The sequence below is a fragment of the Jaculus jaculus genome, chromosome 1, assembly GCF_020740685.1.
Source record: "Jaculus jaculus isolate mJacJac1 chromosome 1, mJacJac1.mat.Y.cur, whole genome shotgun sequence".
NCBI classification, from domain to species: Eukaryota; Metazoa; Chordata; class Mammalia; order Rodentia; family Dipodidae; genus Jaculus; species Jaculus jaculus.
In genome coordinates this window covers 298756969-298778791 of record NC_059102.1, presented here as the reverse complement: position 1 = coordinate 298778791, position 21823 = coordinate 298756969, and the positions used below count along the sequence as shown (strand labels likewise).

At 41.0% G+C, this 21823-nt stretch overlaps 1 protein-coding gene across 2 annotated transcripts in view; it reads left to right on the top strand.

Moving 5' to 3' along the window:
* Positions 1-21823, top strand: part of Fam20b (FAM20B glycosaminoglycan xylosylkinase) — a 45146-nt gene that overhangs the window by 9883 nt on the left and 13440 nt on the right. For both annotated transcript variants that reach the window (XM_045151656.1, XM_045151662.1), the window contains exons 2-5: positions 1529-2028; positions 10240-10326; positions 12616-12725; positions 21007-21178. In XM_045151656.1, coding sequence (XP_045007591.1) covers positions 1652-2028; positions 10240-10326; positions 12616-12725; positions 21007-21178 — 746 coding nt within the window. In that variant the 5' untranslated portion in view covers positions 1529-1651. The remainder of the gene's footprint in view (positions 1-1528; positions 2029-10239; positions 10327-12615; positions 12726-21006; positions 21179-21823) is intronic.

Below are 21823 nucleotides of genomic sequence, written 5' to 3'. Positions count from 1 at the left end.
AGGAATCAGTCTCAAGTTTAGATGGGAGTGTGTCAGTCCAGTTGTTTGCTCTGTATTTTGTATTGGCTTGAGTTCTTACATGAATTGGAGAGTAGAGCAACACCCTGTTATCTTCTTATTTTTTTCTTGCCCCAGTGCTTGTTGTCTGTAGACACATGGTAGAGTAAACATGTGGTCTTTAACATAGCCTTAGGGCTGGTCATGGTGACTTACGCCCAGCACTTGAGAGGTGGAGGCAGGAAGATTAGGAATTCAGTCATCCTCAGCTACATAGCAAGTTTAAGACCAGCATGGGCTACATGATACATGAGACTGTTTCAACCACACCCTCTCATGCCAAAACAAGCAAGATGTGGTGGTGCATGCCTGTATTACCAACACTTGGGAGATAGAAGCAAAAGGATCAGGAATTCAAGGTCAGCCTCCACTACATGAGACCCCATTTAAAAAAAAAATCACGTGGATTGGAAAGCAGCCTTTTGGCATATGAATGAAACTGAATTCTAGAAACTTTGCAGAAATCTTGCCTTTGAAATCCCTCCTAACTGGACAAGTGCCCAGAATGGACAGTTCATGGGAGAAGCAGCACTTCTGTAGTGCAGTAATACCCTCATGGTGTAGGGCCCTATTCCAGACACGATAATGCCGCTGTCCTTCCAGACTGCATTCATCTTCTGATCATAGTCTACTGACAGCCAGGTGGTATGGGGAGAAGCTAGATTTGATTATCATATTTTGTAGGAATTTTAATTTTGATAATAATTACTGGGCTGGTGAAATGTCTTAATGGTTAAGGCATTTGCCTGTGAAGCCTAAGGACCCCGGTTCGATTCCCTAGGACCCATGTAAGCCAGCTACACGAGGGGGTGCATGCCTCTGGAGTTCATTTGCAGTGGCTAAAGGCCCTGGTGTGCCCATTCTCTATCTGCCTCCCCCTCACCTCCCTCTCTCTCAATAAATAAACAAATAAATAACATTTTTTTAAATTACTGATTGGCCACTTAAAGGAGAACTACTGTCAGTGTGTTAGCCTGTCTGGCTTGCTGGGGATTTGGAATTGAAGGAGTGATCACTCTCCTGTACCCTCTGTTATTTTTAGGAGTTCCCTGGCAAGGGTGCATAAAACTCATATAATGGAAAGAACCAGAAAATTAACAATAATGGTGGTTCGAGATATTGAGAAGTTAGTTTTGGATTTTGAAAGGTAAAACTCATAGTTAAAGGACTATGCACATCTGGATGTTTTGCTTTGCTTTTGTTGTTTTGTAACTCATTGTGGTAACTACTAGGCATATATTGCCATACAAATGGGTCTTAGATGAGTCCATTTCCCAATTCAAACAGGAATATGTGCTTTATTATTTTTAGTATACTCACTTCTTCCCAGTCTGCTTTAGATTATTAAATCTTCTCAAACTCAGGACTAGCATTGTATTACTGAAAGGGTAAGTACATACTGGAGGCTTGCAAAATGTTTAAGATAGGACAGAATTCCTGATCCGAGTTTGTTTTGCCCTTGGGCTTGCAGGAATCGTGGAGATGCTTCAGTGAAGAAATGTGTCATCACGGAATTTCCTTGCTGACTTATCACCACTTGTTCTCCTTGATAAGCTAGAAAGAGAGGGACTGGAGACAAGAAAAAGAGGTCAACATGAAGCTCAAGCAGCGAGTTGTGCTGTTAGCAATACTCCTTGTCATCTTTATCTTCACCAAAGTTTTCCTGATTGACAACTTAGATACATCAGCTGCCAACCGGGAGGATCAGAGGGCTTTTCACCGAATGATGACTGGCTTGCGAGTGGAGCTGGCGCCCAAGCTGGACCACACCTTGCAGTCTCCTTGGGAGATTGCAGCTCAGTGGGTAGTGCCTCGGGAAGTGTACCCTGAAGAGACACCAGAACTGGGGGCAATTATGCATGCCATGGCCACTAAGAAAATCATTAAAGCTGATGTAGGCTATAAAGGGACACAGCTAAAAGCTTTACTGATACTTGAAGGAGGACAGAAAGTTGTCTTCAAACCTAAACGGTAAGTCCTTATCTCAGAAACTGTATGTGCTGGTTGATTCATTTAACTTGGGATTTTATATAAGGAAATCCCCCCCCCCCTTTTTCTTTTGGTACTGTCAGTAAAATGAAAGAGGCAGACTGGAACATCTCTGAAGTCTTTACTAGCTTGGAAGGTTCTGTAATTCTTTGAATAGAGGAAACTTATGAGGAAATGTTTCATTTCCTTACAACTTTTTACTTTATTTTACTTAAAAAATTTATTTTTTTTTATTTATTTGAGAGCGACAAACAAGCAGAGAAAAAAGGAGAGAGAGAGAATGAGCGTGCCAGGGCCTCCAGCCACTGCAAACGAACTCCATATGTGTTCACCCCCTTGTGCATCTGGCTAACGTGGGTCTTAGGGAATCGATCCTCAAACTGGGATCCTTAGGCTTCACAAGCAAGCGCTTAACCACTAAGCCATCTCTCTAGCCCACTTTATTTTACTTTTGAAGCAGGGTCTTACTCTAGCTCATGCTGACCTAGAGCTTTCTCTATAGCTCAGGCTGGCATTTAACTCGTAGTGATCCTCTTACCTTGACCTCCCAAGTGCTGGAATTATGGCCATGAGCCATTGTGCCTGGCTTGAGACTGAACTTTTTAAAAGCCAGACTTGGTGGCTGATTTCTTTAATTCCCACACTCCCAAAGCTGAGACAAGAGGATTGCCATGACTTCAGAAGCAGCCTGGGCTACATAGTGAGTCACTGTCTCAAAGAAAATAATAATTAAAAAAAATAAAGACTACACTTTTGCACAGAGTTATTCTTGATTTCTATTTGCTTATTGTGGGAGGGGCTATTTGCTTGTTTGTTTGAGACAAGGTCTCCTTATGAGGTCAGGCTGGCCTCAAAGAGTTGCTCCTCTTGCTTCAACCTTTTGAGAGGTAGGGTTACAGACAGGATCTTCCAGGCCTGATGGTTGATCCCTAATAAACTAAATTACAAAATTAATTGGTTAGAAAGTAACGGTCACCAAAAGATGTACGGCTAAAGATTGGATAACCAAATATCGAGGGTAAAGGAATAGTACCAGAGGAGTTTGGTAACTAACGTGTCCTCTTAGTCTCTTAGTGCTGGGGCATTGATCCTTCCTTCCTTTTGAATATTTTTGTTGATTTATTTGAGAGACAGAGAGAAAGAAGCAGATAGAGAGAAAGAATGGTATAACAGGGCCTCTAGCCACTGCAAACGAACCCCAGATGCATGTACCATCTCGTACATCTGGCTCACGTGGATTCGTGGGGAATCAAACCTGGATTCTTTGGTTTTGCAGGCAAATGCCTTAACCTCTACACCATCCTTCCAGCCTGCATTGATTCTTTTACTTCAAGTTTTTCTTTGTCTTATTTTGTTGTTGGTTTTCATTTTTGAACCATCTCAGGTTTATGGAAAATTTGAAGAGACAATACAGAGAGTTCCCATTAGCCAACCTTCTCTCCAGTTGTCTTTCATCAGTGTAATTCAGTGGCTACATTTGATGAGCCAATTGCGGTATGTTATTAGTTAAAGTCCATAGTTGGCAATAGGAGTTACTCTTTGTGATGTACATTCTATGGATATTGACAAATGTGTAATTACATATGCCTATCACTATCTCAGAAGTTTTCCTCCTCCCCAAATCCTCTATTCCTCACCTAGTCACCCTTCATTTCCTGACACAAAGTCCCTAGCAACCATTAATATTTCTATTGTGTTCGTAGTTTTACTTTTTCCCATATGTCAAATAGTTGGACTCACAATATATACCCTTTTCTGATTGGCTCCTTTTCCTTAAAAATATACATTTGTTTCCTACATAACTTTCTGTGGCTTGATAGCTTGTTTCCTTTTATCAGTGAGTAATATTTCATTATATTCAAGTACCACAATCTGTTCATCCATTTAAAGACATATTGTTTGCTTCCAGGTTGTGGCAATTGTGAATAAAGCTGCTATAAATAGTCACATGCAAGTATTGTGTGGACATAGGGGAGGAGCTGAGTTTGAGGCCAGCTGAGGCTATAGAATGAGTTTCCTGGTCAGCCTGGTCTAGAGTAAGACCCTGCTTCAAAATAAAACAAACACAAAAACACAAAGAGGCTATACCGTTCTGCATTCCCATCTGCAAGGAATGAGAATCCCTATTATACCATATCCTCATTAGTGTTAATATTTTAGATTTTTAAAATATATATGCTTTGGGGTCTAATTTTTATTGAATGTGTACCATTTGCCAGGCATTACACCAAGAGCTTTTTGGCTTTTTGAGGCAGGGTATTATTTTAGCCCAGGCTGGCCTCGAACTCACAGTGGCACTCTTACCTCAGTCTCCTAAGTGCTAGGATTAATAGCATGTACCAGTGTGCCCAACACATGCTTTCTCTTTCTAATCTCTTACGTGATCTTTTTAATGAACATGAAGAGCAAAAAATCCATTCACTTTGGGAAGAAAAATCTAGATTTGGTGAAAATGAGATGTAAACCTGCTTTGTTTGAATTATGACATATCTTGCAGGCCTAGTTCAGGATTTGTATGCATATATGTCATGTTCAATGTAGACTAGACTATAAGTTACATAAGAAAATGGTTTTACAGGTGGAATTTATTTCTTAGACGCATCTCATTTGAATGCCATAAAGAGCTCATAATATGAACAGAGAAGTTTTAAAGTATATTAATTACTTTTGTGTCTATTAATGCCATTAACCTCTGAGGCAGTTCAGTTCTGTCTCCACAATAAGTAACTGATGCCTAATTAACGTAACAGTCACACCATTAGTAGACCTAGGGTTTGAACCCAGCTCTATCAGTTTTAAGCAGTTTGTATTCTTACACTGCCGCATGAAATTCTTTGTTTCTTTGTTTTCTTCCTGTAAGTATGATGAAGTGGCACAAAACCCACTAATTTAGGGCTAGAGTGATGGCTTAGCCATTAAGGCACTTGCCTGCAAAGCCTAAGGACCCATGTTTGACTCTTCAGATCCCATGTAAGCCAGATGCATAAGGTGACACAAGCACTCAAGGTTGCACATGTGCACAAGGTGGTGCATGTGTCTAGAGTTGGATTACAGTGGCTAGAGGCCCTAACGTGCGGGTTCTCCCTCTCTCCCACTTGCTTACTCTCTTGCATAAAAAAAAGAAAGGTCAGTCTGTTGGGCTTACCTCAAAAAAAAAAAAAATCACTAATATAGGACTGGAGATTGCTTAGCAGTTAAGGCACTTGCTAAGGACCTAGGTTTGATTCCCCAGTACCCAAATAAGCCAAATGCACAAGCTGGCACATGCATCTAGAGTGTGTTTGCAGTGGCTGGAGGCCCTGGCACGCCATTCATCCCCTCCTTCTCTCTCTCTCTGTCTCTTTCTCTCATAAATAAATAAATAGAAAATTATGAAAATAATTTGAAAAAATCACTATTAAAAGTGTGTGTAGCCAGGTGTGGTGGTACACGCCTTTAATCCCAGCATTCAGGAGGCAGAGGTAGGAGGATTGCCGTGAGTTCAAGGCCACCCTGAGACTCCATAGTGAATTCCAGGTCAGCCTGGGCTAGAGTGAGACCCTACCTCAAAAAAACAAAAACAAAATGTGTGTGTGTGTGTGTGTGTGTGTGTGTGTGTGTGTGTGTATGTCTGTCTGACTGTGTGTATGTATGCATGTACATGAGCATATGTGTGCACCAAGGTCTCTTGCCACTGCAAAGGAATGCCCATCCAGTTTTATGTGGTTGGCTGCAAAATTGAACCTTGGCCCAGAAGGCTTTGCAAATAAGCACCTTTAACCATTCAGCAATCTCCTCAGCTCCACTAATTTAGTTTTGAAGTATGGTCTTTGACCTCTTGGTTTGTAGCTTGAGAAATTAGTAGCTTAAGCAAAATGATGGGGGAAAATGGGAAGTAAAAGTAACAAATTTGTATAGAAAGAGATGAGGTATCAGCATTGTTTGTGCATTGGAGAATTAGGGTGAGATGGGATTAGATGTGTTAGAAGGCAGATATGGGCAGCAGTATATACCAAGCGCTTTGCAGACATGCTCGAGGTTTTCAAAGAAGGTATAAGTAGAGGGAGGGGAGGCCAGACTGATGAGTAGGAGAGGCAGCAAGAGGTAAATGCAAAAACCCTTCTGGATGCTTGCTTTGTGTCTTTTATTACCTCTGTGTTTTCCCATACCTTTCTCATTCAGATCTGAAAACCACTCCATTATTCCTCCAAATGTTCTTTTTATCACTGTGGTCCCCAACTCTAGAACATATATCTTCCCATTGCTTAATAGGCAAAACCCATCCTTCAGCGCCTAATGAACAAGAACTCCAGATCTAGTCCCCCTCTCTGTGCTGCTTCTCCCCTGTCCTGTCAAGTGGGGGTAGGGTGAAGAGCATTCTGCCCTATCATCTCTAGAATACCCCATGCCTGCTCTAACTATAGGGCTCTCTCCTTTCCTATTCAGCAAGGTGTGTGGCTCTGTCAGTCAAATGCACACATGACTTGTGTTGGTTTACACCAGGCACTATTGAAGGCCAGGGTGGGTGTAGGTTGAAGTACTTGTAGAAATTGATTCTAGTCCCTAAACACCCAGAAAAATACTATTCTGACCCCCAGAGTCTTACAGGCTATTTAGTCCTACTGTAAGTGCAAATTAATGTCCTTGGTCACGCTCTGATGTCCTTCACTAGGAGGATAGGGATGATTTATTGGCAGTTACTATATGAATTTTACTGCTGTCAGTGACTTAAGATGAATTGCTCTCTGCCGAGAGGAGGATTGGAGTCTTTTACTGCTCAGAGAAAACATACACCTTTCCTCAGTAGCCTGTGTGGTTTCAGTATGATCGTCCATGTCCCCCTTTCAGAGGTGGAAGAGGTATATAGGAATACAATAATACTATTATTTACATGTTTGTCCCCAGATTATAAAAGTGATTTTTCTTCAGTGCATCTTTTTTTTATAGTCAGCTTCATGTTGTTGGGGTGAGCCTCCAAACCAGATACAGCTTATGGGAGGAAAGGAATTTATTTGAAGCTTACAGATCCAGGGGAAGTTCTGTAATGGCAGAAGAAGCCAGTCCCCTTTACACAGGTCCACACACACAGGATAGCAATCACTAGCAGTGCCCCAACAAGCACACTCCTGGAACCCCAGGCACAGCTCAAGCACTCTGTATCTTAGGCTGGAATTCAGACCCGCCCCCAATGGCACCTTAGGGCTGGACCCCAGGATCCACCCACAGTGACACCAAAGTTACAAGCTTGAATAAAACTCCTGAATCTATTGGGGGACATCCATTCAAACTACCACAAGCTTCAGTGAATCCATTCTGAAAGTAAAATAATTTTTATAAGCAAAAACTACCATTATATTGGAAAAGCACATAAATGAGGCCTAGGACTCAGTAGAAGTGAATGAGTAATCTGAAAGGAACCTTGTTAATCAGCTTATACAATTATTCATTTTATAGATAAGGAAAATGAGACCCAGAATTCTGACTCTTCATACTTCATATATCCAAAACATGAGCTAAGAATTTAGACCTATTGACCCCAGTGCATCTTTCATCTTGATTTTTATTCCTCTGTTTTCCTCTAGCTCACCACCAAAGTTCCTGCACTCCTCTAGAGTCACTCATGTGCGGCCTGTAAACGTATTGGGAAGGTCTGCAGTGTCTCCCTGATGGATGCACTGTACACTACCTCACATTTTCCTGTGACTGCTGAAGTCCTAAACAATATTCAAGGACTGTTCCCCAGCTGACTAGACCACCTACACCTGTAGTACAGAGAAAAGTACTTGTTATAAGTGTCAACTTCTGTTGCAGTGGTATTTAAAATCTGACTTTTGGGCTGGAGAGATAGCTTAGCAGTTAAGGCACTTGCCTGCAAAGCCTAAGGACCCAGGTTTGAGTCTTCAGGTTCCATGTAAGCCAGATGCACATGGTAGTGCATGCGTTTGGAGTTCGTTTACAGTGGCTAGAGGCCTTGGCATGCTCATTCTCTCTCCCTCCCTCCCCGTCTCTCTCATAAATAAATAAATAAATACTTTAAAAAAAAACCCTGAGGGCTAGAGAAATAGCATAGTAGTTAAGGCATTTGACTGCGAAGCCTAAAGGCCCAGTTTTGATTCCCTAGCACCCATGTAAGCCAGATGCACAAGAAGGCACATGCATCTGGAGTTCGTTTTCACTGGCTAGAGGCCCTGGCACACCCATTCTCTCTTTGTATCTGCTTCTCTCTCCTCTCTCTCTCTCTCTCTCTCTCTCTCAAAAATAAATAAATAAAATAAAATATTTAAAAACAATCTGGCCTTGAATTCAGAGGCAGGCATTATAAACCTAATTAGGTTAAACAATTATTGGTGCCAGGAACAACAACAAAAAATCATGTTAGGTGAGAAGAAACAGTCCACCAGGATGCTAATGCATGACTGTCTTCTAACATGAATGCTGCTTCACTTTGTTTGAAAATATATGTTGGGGATATGATTTCACTTTGTATTACATTGAAGGTCACTGCCATAGTACCATTTTTGACTGCCTCATAGTTCTTCATCATTAGAAATCTTACTGTCTTTCAGTCTTAACATTTCCATTTCACAGTTCCCTTGTAAAGCCTAATAGGTCTCCTTTACTTCAGGAGTATAGGTGGGCAGTAGGTCATTGGTGATTTAAATGTTTTTAATATTTATTTATCTATTAGAGAGAGAGAGAGAGGCAGATAGAGAATGGGCACATCAGGGTGTCTAGCCACTGTAAATGATCCCAGACACATACACTAACTTGTGCATCTGGCTTTATGTTGGGTACTGGGAATCAAGTTTCAATCTTTGGCTTTGCTGGCAAGCATCTTAACCAATAAGTCATCTCTCCAGCCCAATTTAAATTTTTTTTTTTTTTTTTGTTAAGTAACAGGTTTAAGTTGTATCTTCTAAAATGGTTCATTGAAAGAATTATGGCAGTTTTTATTATCTTTTATGTCATGCATATAGTATAAAATTATCAGAATATAGTTTGAGATGAAGGAGACCTTAGAAACTACCTCCTAATCTAACCCTAGTTTTGTAGATAAGGAATCTTGAGACCCAGAAACCAGAAAGGTTTTGCTCATCTTTATCCAGTCAGGTAATGACAGTCATACCTAACCCTCTCTGCCAGTCCAGTACTCTTCTACTGCATAATAAACCTGAAAAGAGAGAGCTGTTTTTTTTTCTCTTTCTTTCTATTAACAAAAACAGAGGTATTAAGGACTTATTTCCCCCCAAGAAATTGAAGCTATGCTTATGAGCTTTATCATAGCCATTTGGGAAAGTAAGTTTCTTTTAATTCTAAAAAACACTTTAGCAGACATTTATTACATACCAGCTCTAGGCTTAACACTATGTTAGTGATATGAAGAGGTTCTTGGGGGGGGGGGCTAGAGAGATGGCTTAGCAGTTAAGGCACTTGCCTGCGAAGCCAAAGGACCCAGGTTCAATTCCCCAGTACCCACGTAAGCCAGATGCACAAGGGAGTGCATGCATCTAGAGTTTGTTTGCAGTGGCTAGAGGCCCAGGCACACCCATCCTCTGTCTGTCTGTCTCCTCACTATCTTTCTCTCTGTCTCTTTCTCTGCTTGAAAACAAAATAAAATACAAAAAGAAGGTTCCTGCCTTCTTAGACTATACTGAAAGTCCTTTACATGGGTAAAAATAATATCCATGGACTAGAGGGATGGCTTAGTGGTTAAGGCGTTTGCCTGCAAAGCCAAAGGACCCTGTTTTGATTCCCCAGGACCCAAGTTAGCCAGATGCACAAGGGGGCGCACGTGTCTGGAGTTTGTTTGTGGTGGATGAGGCCCTGGCACACCCATTCATATTCCCTCCCTCTCTCTCTCTCCCTCTCCTTCTCTCTCTCTCTCTCTCTCCCTCTCTCTCTCTCTCTCTCTCTCTCTCTCTCTCTCCCCCCCCACCTCTTTCTCTGTCAAATAAATAAATAAAAACAAAATGTTAAAAAATAATATCCATGTTTTATTCATAGAATTATTGCTGAGTAGATACAGAATTCCAATTTTCTTCTCTGCCTCACCTTTATGTCATCTGCCTATAATCAGTGCTAAACCATAATTGTTGAGTGGACAGAGAAGCAGTGTGTGGAACAGATCAGCCTGCTAAAGGGTATATTCTATTTCTTGTGCTTTGGCTCTGATACAATTCATGTCTGCACCTGTGCTTTCCTTTCTTTTTGCAGGTATAGCCGAGACTATGTGGTGGAAGGAGAGCCATATGCTGGTTATGATAGACACAATGCAGAGGTGGCAGCCTTTCACTTGGACAGGTATGTGTAATCACAATAGAAGGAAAACAAGTTTGAACTCAGATCTCTGAATTAAATTGGTCATTAATGAGCCTGGTAGTTCTGTTACTTTGTTTTGATTTATTGTAAGCAATACTGATTTATCCTCATATACTGAAAATATGTAGCATGGAATATATGATGGACTTTATTATTGCTTCAAAAACCAGAATAATTCTAAAAGAAAAATAGCTAGGAGCTGGGTTTGGTAGCACATGCCTATATCTTAACTGAGGAATCTGAAGCATGAAGCCTGAGGACTGGGAGTTTGAGGTCAGACAGGGCAGTCTAGTTAATTCAGGGCCAACCTATACATAAGGATTACCTTATCTCATAAAACCAGAAAAAAATAACTAAGAAGATATACATACATATACATACATACATATGTATGTATGTATATGTATATATATGTATATGTGTGTGTATATGTATATATATGTATATGTATGTGTATATGTATATATATGTATATGTGTGTGTATATGTATATATATATGTATATGTATATATATATATATATATATATATACATATACACACACACATATACACACATACAAAGTTGTTAGTTAGAAGCCTTTTAGCTAAAGTGTCTGGTTATTTTCACTATCTCTTTCTTTTTTAAAAAAATGTTTTATTTTTTCATTTATTTATTAGAGATAGAGAGGGAGGGAGAGAGAGAATGGGTACACCAGGGCCTCTAGCTACTGCAAACGATGCGCCACCATATGCATCTGGCTTACATGGAATCTGGAGAATAAAACCTTGGTCCTTAGGCTTCGTAGACAAGCACCTTAACTGCTAAGCCACCTAGCCCCCCTCACTAGCTCTTTCAACCTGACATATGGAAGGACTTTAAAAGAAATAATCATGGGCTACAGATGTAGCTCAGTGGTAGAACTCTTTCCTATCATGCACAAAGCGGCTTTCAGTACCAGAAAGGAGGGGAAAGGAGGGCAAGGGGAGAGATAAAGAAAGATTTATACACACACACACACACACACACACACACACATGTTTATGTATATATATATGTATATATATTTGCATGTGAAAGACCAACCTTGGGGGTATTGGTCTTCTCCTTCCACTTTATTTGAGAGAGAACCTGTCACTGTTTGCTGCTTGGAAGGTCACAGTACCTGACCTGCAAACTTCAGGATTCTCCCAACTTCATCTCCCACTGCTATAGGCACGGCTTTACATCTGGCTTCACATGGGCTTTGGGGATCAGAAGTCTGGCCAACAGGCTTGTGGAACAAATGTCTTTAACCACTAACCCTAGCCCTAGCCCCTATTTATGTCAAATATGAATATAAGAAAAGTAGATGAAAATTTGTATTTTTCTGGATTAGGAAGGATTTTCTGTTGTTACACAAATATATGTGTTACACACACACACACAATAACTGTAGCAGAAAGTGGTCAAGTACACAAGCATGGTGGTACACCTATAATCTCTGCAACTTGGGATGCTGAGGCAGGAGATCAGGACTCTTACCTTCATGTCAAGAACCTCAGAAGACCAAAATCAGTGACATAAGGACAGTGCAATGAACACATAGCTCTAGTCCTTACACATGTAGTTTGAATGTAAGTCTCCCATAGATTCAGATGTTTTAATAAAGCTTGTAACCTAGGTCTCCATCTGACTAGCTGGAGGAGTTTTCAGTAGGGGCATATCCTGGGGTCCAGCCCTAAGGTGTTTCTGGGGGCCGATCTGATTTCCGTCCCAAAGGTATGCAGAGCAGCTTGAGCTCTGGGGTCCTGCTGCTGCTGTTTGTCACTTTTGGTGTTTGCTGGCCAGTGATGATTTCTCTGCTTGTATGTATGGAAGCAGCTTTTCCCCCAATGGTAGAATTTCCCCTGGATCTGTAAGCTTGAAATTAACCCTTTCCTTCCCTAAACAGTGCCAGGTTTGGATATTCAGCCCAGCAATGTGAAGCTGTCTATAACAGAAAATCCTATGTTTACCAGTTGCCTGATTTGCCTACTCCTTTTTCTTTTTTGCTCACGTTTTGAAATAAATTACATCTTGACATTAAACATATATATATATATATATATATATATATATATATATATATATATACACACACACACACACATACACATACATACACACACACACACACACACACACACATATATGTATATATAATATTCACTCATATACCTACAAAACCTTTATATGACTAACATGAGTAACCACAGTTTTTGTATAAGATCCCCAAAGATTTTTCTCTTCTCTTCAACCTTCTAAACCAGGATTCTGGGTTTCCGCCGAGCCCCCTTGGTGGTTGGCAGATTTGTTAATCTGCGGACAGAGATCAAGCCTGTTGCCACGGAGCAGCTCTTGAGCACCTTCCTAACTGTAGGTAAGAAGATTGTAGAGGCCATTTAAAAAGAGGCATAGCTAGTACATTAAATGAGGCATCATTAAGCAAGCTGATTTCATGTCTTTCAGACCTAATGAGCTCAAGGTAATGCAAAAGCAAATAGGTAATCTTGGTCTTGGGTTAGTGTGTGAATTAGATCTAAAAGTAGAGAGCAAGAAATTGAAAGTTTTCCCTAATGCACACTCTGTTATACCTCTGAAGTAAGAAGTGAAGTCATGTAGTGATGAAAGTAAGGTGGCAACTCTGTTTTCTTCTGCCTGGTCTTATGGCTAAGTCTCCAATTCAGAATTTGGCCTGAATCAGTTATTGCCTACATATCATTGTCTTGGTTATTTTTTTCATATATATGTGCTCTCTTGAGAAGTCTTTCTTTGTAGAACTGTGGAAACCTCAAGCAGCTCTGTAAAAGGATCAGGAATTCCTTGTAGGATTATATATATCTTGATGGGTGCTGGAATACAGAAAGAGAGGGCAAGCAGTAGCTAAGGTCCTCCTCCCCAGAGATTCACAGAATGTTAATGTCTATATTAAATGACTAGGAAAGTAAGGGACCAGAAGAAAGCTAATAAAGGAAGCTGTTGACATTTTAACCAAGTATTGAAGAATCATTAATTACCCAAGCATGAAAGAAGAAAGGGCACTGGACACATGAGGGGGAATGGAGGTGGGAAGATAAAGGGCCTGCCACCCAAGTATGAGTATCAGAGTTCAGACCCCCAGAATCTACCTAAAGCCAGATGCTATAGCAGGCATCTGTAATACCTGGTGGCTACAGCAAGATGGGAAGCAGAGAAGGGAATGCCCTGGAAGCTCGAGGATCAGCTACCTCGGTGAGCACAGCAGTGAACAACAAGTGAGACCCTGCATCAAACAAAGTGGGAAGTAAGAATCAGCACCTGAAGTGGTCTTCTGACCTACACACACACACACACACACACACACACACACACACACACACACGTAATAACAGAAATAAGTACACAAACACCGACAGTAGCGTAGGAAGTAGTGCCTTTGGGGAACGATGCAGTTCCGGATATTCTCCAGCATAGGGTAGGTAAAAAGATGGGACTAAGATGGGCATGGAAGGATATGACTTTGATCCCTGTACTTGGGAGGCTGAGGTAGGAGGATCCCTGAGTTCAAGGCCAGCCTGAGCTAGAGTAAGACCCTGCTTCAAAATAACTAACAAAGAGATTCGGCTGGAGGTACTTTTTATAATAGACGAAGTTTAGCACAACCTTTTCTTGTGTTGTTTTTGGGATTTGGGAGGTGGGGAGAGCTAAAGAAGAGGTTGGTTGTTTTGTTTTGTGATAGGGTAAGGTCTCTGTAGCCCACAGAGATTGGTCTAGAATTTCTGGCCTTCTGAGTGCTAGGATTATAAGCATGCTTCACTACCTGACTACTATATATTAAGACATTTTCTTAGAACAATCTAAAAGTTCATATCAAAATTGATTGGAAGGTTTCCCAGTTGCTATCTACCCCCATTAGCAGCATCCTGTGCCAGAGTAGTAACCTGTATTGGCACATCATAATCACCAGAAGTTCATAGTCTACAGTAGAGATCAGTTAGTATTCTACTTTCTATTTGGCTAAATTGCATGTGTATGTTATTGTTCTAGGTCATACTGTCACCTATGTTTTCACTGCCCTAAAAACACATATATTGTCTGTTTGTTTCTCTTCACTCCCACCTATCCTTTAGTAACCAATGGTCTTTTTTTGTTGTCTCCTTAATTTTGCCTTTCCCCAGATGTTCTTGAATTCCATCCATGCTGCCACAAATGACAGAATTTTATTCTTTTTAATATGTACTATATTTTCTTTATCTGTTCATCCATCCACTGGCGCCTGCTTGGTTCCATAGTGTGTAAAAACTAGAATATAGAAATCTTTTTCTTTTCCCATAATAGTGGGATTGCTGAATCATGTGGGAGTATGATTGATTGATAGGTCGCTGATGATAGGTAGGTAGGTAGGTAGGTAGGTAGGTAGGTAGGTAGGTAGGTAGGTAGATAGATAGATAATAAATAGATAGATTTTGGGGGAACTTCCGTAGTGTTTTCCATAATGGCTATACTAATTTACCTTCATACCAACAGTATCTAAAAAATTCTTTTTCTCTGCATCTTTGCCAGGATTATATTTTGTTCAACGGTAACCATTCTAACTGGAATAGATGATATTTTGGTATGGTTTTGATTTGTATTCCCTAGTGATTAGTGATGTTGAACATTTTTTTATATGTTCTAAATGTTTGGCCCATGTACACATGTATGTGTGTTCTGGTTTTATTGTTGATGGCAATGGCTTGCTATGCATCCCTGGTTGGCCTTGAACTTGCAGTCCTCTTGCTTCCACCCCCCAAGTTCTGGGCTTACAGACTTGTACCACCATGCCTTGTCATTTTTTGGTTTTTGTCAGTGCTGGGTAGCAAACCCAGGAGTGCCTTAATGCCAAGCAAGTACTCACTTGAAGGTTATAAAAAAAAGTCAGGCCAGGCATGGTGGCACACACCTTTAATTCCAGCACTTGGGAGGCAGAGGTAGGAGGATCACCATGAGTTTGAGGCCACCCTAAGACTACATAGAGAATTCCAGGTCAGCCTGAGCTAAAGTGAGACCCTACCTTGAAAAAAAAAAGTCAGCTTTATTTTAGTATTTTTTATATTTATATGCCATGTTAACATTTTTTTTAAGATTTTTTTTTTTTTTATGTGAGAGTGACAGAGAGAGAAAGAGGCACATAGAGAGCGAGAGAGAGAATGGGCGCGCCAGGGCTTTCAGCCACTGCAAACGAACTCCAGACGCGTGCGCCCCCTTGTGCATCTGGCTAACGTGGGTCCTGGGGAATCGAGCCTTGAACCAGGGTCCTTAGGCTTCCAGGCAAGCGCTTAACCGCTAAGCCATCTCTCCAGCCCAATGTTAACATTTTTATATGGTTGTTATCTATCCAAGTATGAGATGCACAATATGAGTGAAATGTGACTACAACTTTTTTTTTCCTTGATAGCCCTTAGTTGTCCTAGAGCCTTTTTTTGTTTTGTTTTGTTTTGTTTTGTTTTGTTTTGTTTTGTTTTGTTTTGTTTTGTTTTGTTTTGTTTTGTTTTGTTTTTTCAAGGCAAGGTCTCACTGTAGCCCAAGCCGACCTGGACTTCTCTTTGTAGTCCCAGGCTGGCCTCAAACTCATACTGATCCTCCTACTTCTGCCTCCCAAGTGCTGAGATTAAAGACAAGTGCCACCATGCCCTGCACCAGTAGCATTTATTAAAGAATATTTTTCTCAGCCAGGCGTGGTGGTGTACAGCTTTAATCCCAGAACTCAGAAGGCAGAGGTAGGAAGATTGCCACAAGTTTAAGGGCAGCCTGAGACTACATAGTGAATTCCACGTCAGTCTGGGCTAGAACAAGACCCTACCTTGAAAGAACCCCCCACGACCACCAAAAAATTTAGCTTTTTTTTTTTTTTCTTTTTGGTTTTTCAAGGTAGGGTCTCATGCTAGCTCAGGCTGATCTGGAATTCACTATGTAGTCTCAGGGTAGCTTCAAACTCAGGGCAATCCTTGTACTTCTGCCTCTCCAGTGCTGGGATTAAAGGCGTGCGCCACCATGCCCAGCTTTATTTTCATGAGGCAAGGTTTTACTCTAGCCCAAGCTGACCTAGAATTCACTCGGTATCCCAAGATAGCTCAGCTTCTTGAGTGCTGGGATTCAAAGTATAAACCACCATTCCCTGCTTTTGTTTATAGACTTTTAAAAAAGAGCTTATTTATTTACTTATTTAATTATGAGAGAGTGAATGGGCATTCCAGGGTCTCTAGCCACTGCAAACAAACTCCAGATGCATGTGCCACTGTGCATCTGGCTTATGTGTATTCAAGGGAGTTGAACTTTGGTTTTTAGGCTTCATAGGCAAGCACCTTAACTGCTAAGCCATCTCTCCAGCCCAAATTTGTAGACATTTTATTCAGCCTCATTTTATATCTGTACTGGATGGGATATACATACATACATACATGTACATAAGATATGCATTGTGTGTGCACACACACACCCATGTTCAAGTGTGCGAGTGTAGGTGCTCACTTGCCACGGTGCACCTGTGGAGATCAAAGGACAGCAGCTCCAGGTGTCACCTCTACCTTGTTATTCTTTACTGCATTCTCTAGGCTAGTTAGCCTTCAAGCTTCTGGGCAGTTTTTCTGTTTTTACTCCTTTCTTGCTGTAGGCACTCTGGGATTACAGGTATCCCCTACAGCATCTGACTTAAGTGGGTTCTGGGTATCTGAACTCAGGTACTCACATTTGCACAGCAAGCACTTCATCCTTAGCCTTTGTCTGTCATGTTTTCATTATTGTGATATGTAGTCCACATAGTCTCCCCTTTGTTCTTATTGTAAGAGCTTTCTCACAGTTATTTATTGTTCCTTTTGAGCTTTAAAATAGTACATATCACATTCGGTCAGTTCAAATCTTTTTAAAAAGTTTTTTTGAGGCAGGGTCTCACCCTAACCGAGGCTGGACTTGAATTTAGGGTGATCCTCCTACCTCAGCCTCCCTGGGTGTTAGGATTAAAAGCAGGAGTCACCACACCACACCGCTAAAAGAGTTTGGAAAGTAAAGGAGATTGATAACAGCTTTGAGGGTGGTGGTGTAGGTAAGCTTCTGTTGCTGTGTACTGTGCTGGACCTTGGAAATACAAACAAGTTTGAATGCTGTTTCCTCAGGAACACACATACAAAAGAATATAAATGGTCATTAAAGGAGTTTGCGAATTTTTTTTCTTTTTTCCCCCCTTTTTAGGTAGGGTCTTATTCTAGCTCAGGCTGACCTGGAATTCACTATGGAGTCTCATGCTGGCCTCAAACTCACAGCGATCCTCCTACCTCTGCCTCCTGGATTAAAGGCATGCGCCACCACACCCAGCTGAGCTTGTGCATTTTTAAGGTGTATGAAATTAGCACATTTGATGGCTCTCTTTCATGAAGGTGGGGGTATACCAACAGAACATTAACTGCCTTTATTTTTAAGTTGGCATTCTGAAATAGGTATCATTCATTCTCACATTTTCAAATAGTTTACTTTAAAAATAGTTTACTTTAGTTGATTCTTGCACTTCCCTTTCTATCCCTAGCTCCTCCCCCAAAATATTTTACCCTGTTTTTAAATTTTTTATTTTGAAACAATTTTACATAAAAATTACAGAAGTAATCCAGAGTTCCCTAGATCTCTCACCTGTTAATGCTTCTGGCCTGTTTAAGAACAGTTTGCAGTAGTGAATGCCTGTTATTCTACACAGGCTCCTTTAGGACCTCAGTATTTATCACCTGTCAATACACTCTCCAGTACTATACTCAGCCACCAGAACTGAGAGGTTAACATTGACCTATGTCACCATCCAATCTATAGACACTAGGTGGATTTTGCCACTTGTCCTATTAATATCCTGTGTAAATCTAGGATTCGTTCTTGGATCTTATTTTTTTATTTGTTTTTATTATTTTTTATTATTTATTTATTGGAGAGATATAGAAATAGGCAGGTAGAGGAGGGAGAGAGAGAGAATGGGTGCACCAGGGTCACTAGCCACTGCAAACGAACTCCAGATGCATGTGCCCCCTTGTGCATTTGGCTTGCGTGGGTCCTGAGGAGTTGAACCTGGGTCCTTTGGCTTCACAGGCAAGCACCTTAACCACTAAGCCATCTCTCCAGCCCCCATTCTCAGATCTTATATTTAGTTGTTACTTTTTAATTTCAGTCAGTCTTTAACAATTCTTCAATGTACTTATTTTTTTTTATTTATTTATTTGAGAGCGACAGAAAGAAAGAGGCAGAAAGAGAGAGAGAGAGAGACAGAGAATGGGCGTGCCAGGGCCTCCAGCCACTGCAAGCGAACTCCAAATGCATGTGCCCCCTTGTGCATCTGGCTAACATGGGTCCTGGAGATTTGAGCCTCGAACTGGGGTCCTTAGGCTTCACAGGCAAGTGCTTAACCGCTAAGCCACCTCTCCAGCCCCAATGTACTTATTTTTATGACCTGATATCATTTCATGATATTGTTGAAGAGTATAGGTTAGTTACCATACAAAAGATCTCCCAAATTAGTTTATCAAGTATTTGCCCATGATTTTAAAAAATGTTGGCAAGAGCCGGGCGTGGTGGCGCACGCCTTTAATCCCAGCACTCGGGAGGCAGAGGTAGGAGGATTGCCATGAGTTCAAGGCCACCCTGAGATGACAGAGTTAATCCCAGGTCAGCCTGGACTAGAGTGAGACCCTTCCTTGAAAAACCAAAAAAAAAAAAAAAAAATGTTGGCAAGAATACCAGAGAGATGATGTTGTGCTAATGCACAAGACATAGAGATCTGATGATAGGTCCCACTACTTGTGGTGTTAACTGTTACCTTTTGATTGAGATGGGTGTCTGCAGAGTTTCTCTAATATAGTATAATTGGTGTTCTATATTTACTAGTAAGAAATTTCTAAGGAGATACTCTAGAACTATGTAAGTATTCCTGTTTTGTTTTTTTCAGTACTGAGGACTAAGCCTGTAGCCTTGTACATGTTAGGCAAGCACTCTACCACTGAGCTACAGTCCCCAGCCAGACATATGTAAATATTTTATTCCTTATCAAATGTTCACCCACCAGTTTTAATGCTTATTGATACCTTTTATCTAAATTGATTATTATGTTTGTAAAATGGTAATTTTATAATTCTGTCATTCTATTGTAGACTAGAACTCTGTTTGTGTGCATGCATTTATTCATAGTACTGTGAGCTCAGACTTAATTTCCTCAAAGTTAAAATTTATTGCTATTACTTTTTATTTAGATTCTCAAATTGGTGCAGATTTGGACAGTGAGAACGCCTACAAACTGGCTCCCATGTCCTTGTGGAATGTCCTGATCAGTCTCTCTGAGCATTCCTTACATCTGCAGTGTCATTGTAGTCCAGGCTTGTCTTGTACATTTCCTCTCTTAGCCCTGGAGTCGGGAGTCAGCTGTTTGTTCAAGAAGCCCACGTTATTTTCAAAGCATTAAAATGGTCTTTAGAAATTGAAACACATGAAACTTGGCCTAATGGCATTGGCCGTCAGTCTCAGCTAACTGGGAGGCTCATACAAGAATATTGCAAGTTCAGGGCAGGAGAGATGGCTTAGCGGTTAAGTGCTTGCCTGTGAAGCCTAAGGACCCGGTTCGAGGCTCGGTTCCCCAGGTCCCACGTTAGCCAGATGCACAAGGGGGCGCACGCGTCTGGAGTTCGTTTGCAGAGGCTGGAAGCCCTGGCACGCCCATTCTCTCTCTCTCCCTCTATCTGTCTTTCTCTCTGTGTCTGTCGCTCTCAAATAAATAAATAAAAAGTATTTTTTTAAAAAAATAAAAAGAATATTGCAAGTTCAAAGCCAACCCTTGGTTACAGAGTAAATTCAAGGTCAGCCTGGATAACTTAATGAAGCCCTACCTTAAAGTAAAAAGAGGGCTGGGGATATAGCTCAGTGTGGAATGTGCTTAGTATGCATGAGGCCCTAGGTTCATGTTCAGTCCTCAGTATGACACACAATAAAAGAACCTATTATGTGAGTGTGCTCTTACTGCTTCTGGATATCATTGTTTCTAGGTTCTCTTGAAGGATAGCAGTACTTGTATATGCAGAGATATATGTCTATATGCACGTGCACACATCCACATCTTTGTCTTTACCTTTGCATGTATATTAATAGCATCCATTGAAGCTGGCATCTACCATTCTACTTTATGGTAGGGTTGATTCTGATCATCCCCCTTTCTGTATGTCTGACTTCTCCATGTGAGAGAAACCTCGTTCCCATTACCGTCTCTTCACTTACTCGCTTCCACTTCCCCAGATGTGACCAAACTGAGCATGTGCTTGTCCACTCTATCTCCCCTGGACATTTTGGCCAAAATCTCAGGTCTCGTAGGCCAGGACAACATTGCTTTCCTTTAGACAGAATGAGTTTAGAAAGATACTGTGACAGTAGATGACTTTGGGAAGAAAAACTAGATAGAAGAAAGAAATAGGGAAGGAGCTTTACTTTCTAATATGTATCCTTTCAAACTTGGATGTTTTACACTGTCTGCTTTTATTATCTACACGGGAAAAAAAAAGTGTGAAATACAAAAGTTCGGGATTTTCATTTTATCAGTGCCTGTTTACTCAGCTGTTCTCTTTTGCTTGTTTAAGGAAGAATGTAGAAGCTTCCTTTTCTTAAGGATATTTGATATCTCTGTCCTTTAGGAAATAGCACTTGTTTCTATGGAAAGTGTTACTACTGCCGAGAAACAGAGCCAGCTTGTGCCGATGGAGACACAATGGAGGGATCTGTCACACTTTGGCTTCCAGACGTGTGGCCTCTGCAGAAACACAGGCATCCTTGGGGCAGGACTTACCGAGAAGGCAAATTGGCCAGGTAATGCTCCTGTGAGCCATGACTTGGTTCTTCCCTGAGCCAGTCCTGAATAGGAACCAGCCATCTGTCCAAAGGCAAAAGGATTTCAAGATCAGGGGTATGCTTGCTTGGTAAGATCTCCTCATTTTCAGCAGTGCCAGTGTGTTGATCATTGTTCACTCACTGTGACAAATACCTGAGAGAATTTAGCAGAGAGGAAAGGTTCATTTTGGTTCATAATTTCAGAGATTCAATCCATGGTCACTTGACCACATTTTGGACCTCTGGTAGCATAATATCACAGCAGAGGACGTGGGACTCGTGAGAGTTTCTCCAGTGTCCTCTTTAGAGGCATATTCCCAATGACTTAACTCCATTATCTTAAAAAGTCCTCCACCTCCTGATTGTGCCACAGGCTGTAACCAGTCTTTTAGTACATGGTCTTTGGGGGACATTTAAAATATAAATCATAAGCCAGGCGTGGTGGTGCACGCCTTTAATCCCAGCACTCGGGAGGCAGAGGTAGGAGGATCGCCGTGAGTTCTAGGCCACCCTGAGACTACATAGTGAATTCCAGGTCAGCCTGAGCCAGAGACCCTGCCTCGAAAAACCCAAAAAAAAAAAATAAATAAAATAAAATATAAATCATAACATTTGCTCCCAGCC